Below are 2,375 nucleotides of genomic sequence, written 5' to 3'. Positions count from 1 at the left end.
AGACAGACAGACAGACAGACAGACAGACAGAGAGAGACAGAGAGAGAGACAGAGAGAGAGAGACAGAGAGAGAGAGAGACAGACAGACAGACAGACAGACAGACAGAGAGAGACAGAGAGAGAGACAGAGAGAGAGAGACAGAGAGAGAGAGAGACAGACAGACAGACAGACAGACAGACAGAGAGAGACAGAGAGAGAGACAGAGAGAGAGAGAGAGAGAGAGAGACAGACAGACAGACAGACAGACAGAGAGAGACAGAGAGAGAGAGAGAGAGAGAGAGAGAGAGGATAAACTAAAGGTAAATATTTGACTTTGGGGGGAAAATTAAGCAAAACTCTGACGCAGACTCTGATCCATAATTCATTTTCATGAGTTTGAACCTGTCTTCTCACAATGAATTCACATATTTTCTGAGGGAGTTACAGAATATTTCTACTATCGTACTATACTCTACTCTAGTATAGTATACTCTACTCTACTCTACTCTAGTATACTCTACTCTACTATAGTATAGTATACTCTACTATAGTAGAGTATAGTAGAGTATACTCTACTATACTATACTATACTAACATGACCTTAAATCCCATTTGAAAGCAGCATTATTTGTCACTTTCTGGAAATATAATCGTGTTACTGATATATACCCGTTAGCTCTACACAGTTGTGCTCTCTGTATTTCATTGCTTGTGCATTTATTGCCCATATGCATTTGTTTGAGCACTTATGTGTAACAACAGCTCCCAGTGATGTGAAGAGTTTAACAGATGGAGAGAACAAAGAGAAACATCTCAATGTAAATAAGGTGGAGAAGCAGTATTTCAACACCTGGAGCCAAATGGAGCAGAATGCAGTGAGTCTTAGAAAAGCTGCTAAAAAGTTGGCTCAACATTTTCACATTATCCTGCTGTTAAAGGCAGCGCTGCGTTCACGCTGTACCTTCATGTGACTGCTGGGGTTGTCGAGCATGAAGGAGGCCTTCATGGCCTCGGGGTATGCCCCGGCTTTGTAAAGGGACTGGGCGTAGTACACCTTGTACTCCTCCACCTCCGGGTGCAGCTGGGTGAGCTGCTCGTAGCAGTCTGCAGAGTTGGTGAAGTCCTGGATGTGATAGTAGCAGAAGCCCAGCAGAGACAGCGCTGCTCTGGACTGTGACACAAAGGAAAGCAACGAGAGTTAAACCGCTGGTTTGTGTTTGTAACATGAGGCTGTGTGGATTAACTATACAACATCAATCTGTGCGTTTGTAAAACTGTCAGTGAATGTTTGTATTTGTCAGTTAAAAAGTGACTGAAACAATTAATTGATCATCAAAATAGTTGAAGCTTCATTTTCTGTCAATCAACTAGTTGACTAATTGATAAATATAATTACATTTTAGGCCAAATATTTGTAATAAAAGACATGAGGACATCCTGGACATATATATATATACATATATATATATATATATAATGTGCACGTTTCATATTAACACTTACCTTCGTGTGTTTCTGAAGTTGGCCGTTTAGGATGTGAATTGCTTCCACATACTGGCTGTCTTTAATCTGAAACACAGAGTTATGAATTATGATGGTTATATACAGCATATCAGAGGTTATTTAGAGATGAAGTAACGTTGTGTTAGGGACAACAACACTGCAAACGTTTGACTATTATTGAATCGTTTGGTTATTTTTGTTTTTAATATAAATGCCGAATTTACGAGCAGTCGATAGCGTGTCCGGTGTGTGTTTTTCAGTTAGCTAAAAACACTAAAATGAAGGTTTTTTGAATGGAGTTTGGCTCAGCGTTAGCTGGTTAGCAGCGTTAGCTGAGAAGCTAACCTCAACTAAAACACTATTCTCACCAGTTTGTAGATCGTAGCCGTGTACTCTCCGTCTTTTATAGCGGTCATGGCTTCAGACCAGTTGTTTTAATGTGAACAAATTACTTTGAGCTTTGAGCGTTCCCAAAAATCTGAAATCGAGCATCGAGCTAGCTTCTGTTTAGCGGACGGACGGATGGCTTCAGCTGTCACTTAGCAACGGAACACACCGGAAATAGAACATTTGACAGACGTGTGTGAGGGCCAATCGTGTAGGAGATAGAAGTTAAACTGGCCAACCTCTCATTTTTTCTCCCTCCAAACCTTTATTTACCTGTTGAACACAGATACACAATAATAACATAAATATATAAATATATATTATATATATACATATAACACAACAACCTATGACTTCATGTGACATCATGTTTTCTCTAAAATGTTATTTATTTCAGATAATTTTTACAAGTGTATGCAGGTCAGCCATATTTCATTCCAGCAGTTTAAATGTTTTATTATTTTCTTATTATTATCATATATATTTTTTAAAGACAAACAGTACA

General features: G+C 38.9%; 1 protein-coding gene across 1 annotated transcript in view; it reads right to left on the bottom strand.

Moving 5' to 3' along the window:
• Positions 1 to 2,029, bottom strand: part of LOC116376747 (tetratricopeptide repeat protein 30A-like) — a 16,031-nt gene extending 14,002 nt beyond the window's left edge. The window contains 3 exon segments of the mRNA XM_031838217.1: positions 942 to 1,151; positions 1,484 to 1,549; positions 1,852 to 2,029. Coding sequence (XP_031694077.1) covers positions 942 to 1,151; positions 1,484 to 1,549; positions 1,852 to 1,899 — 324 coding nt within the window. The 5' untranslated portion in view covers positions 1,900 to 2,029.
• Positions 2,030 to 2,375: the final 346 nt, after the last annotated feature.

The sequence above is a fragment of the Anarrhichthys ocellatus genome, unplaced genomic scaffold, assembly GCF_004355925.1.
Source record: "Anarrhichthys ocellatus isolate YVR2014 unplaced genomic scaffold, GSC_Weel_1.0 scaffold568, whole genome shotgun sequence".
Classification (NCBI taxonomy): Eukaryota; Metazoa; Chordata; class Actinopteri; order Perciformes; family Anarhichadidae; genus Anarrhichthys; species Anarrhichthys ocellatus.
This window is presented reverse-complemented; position numbering and strand designations above follow the sequence as displayed.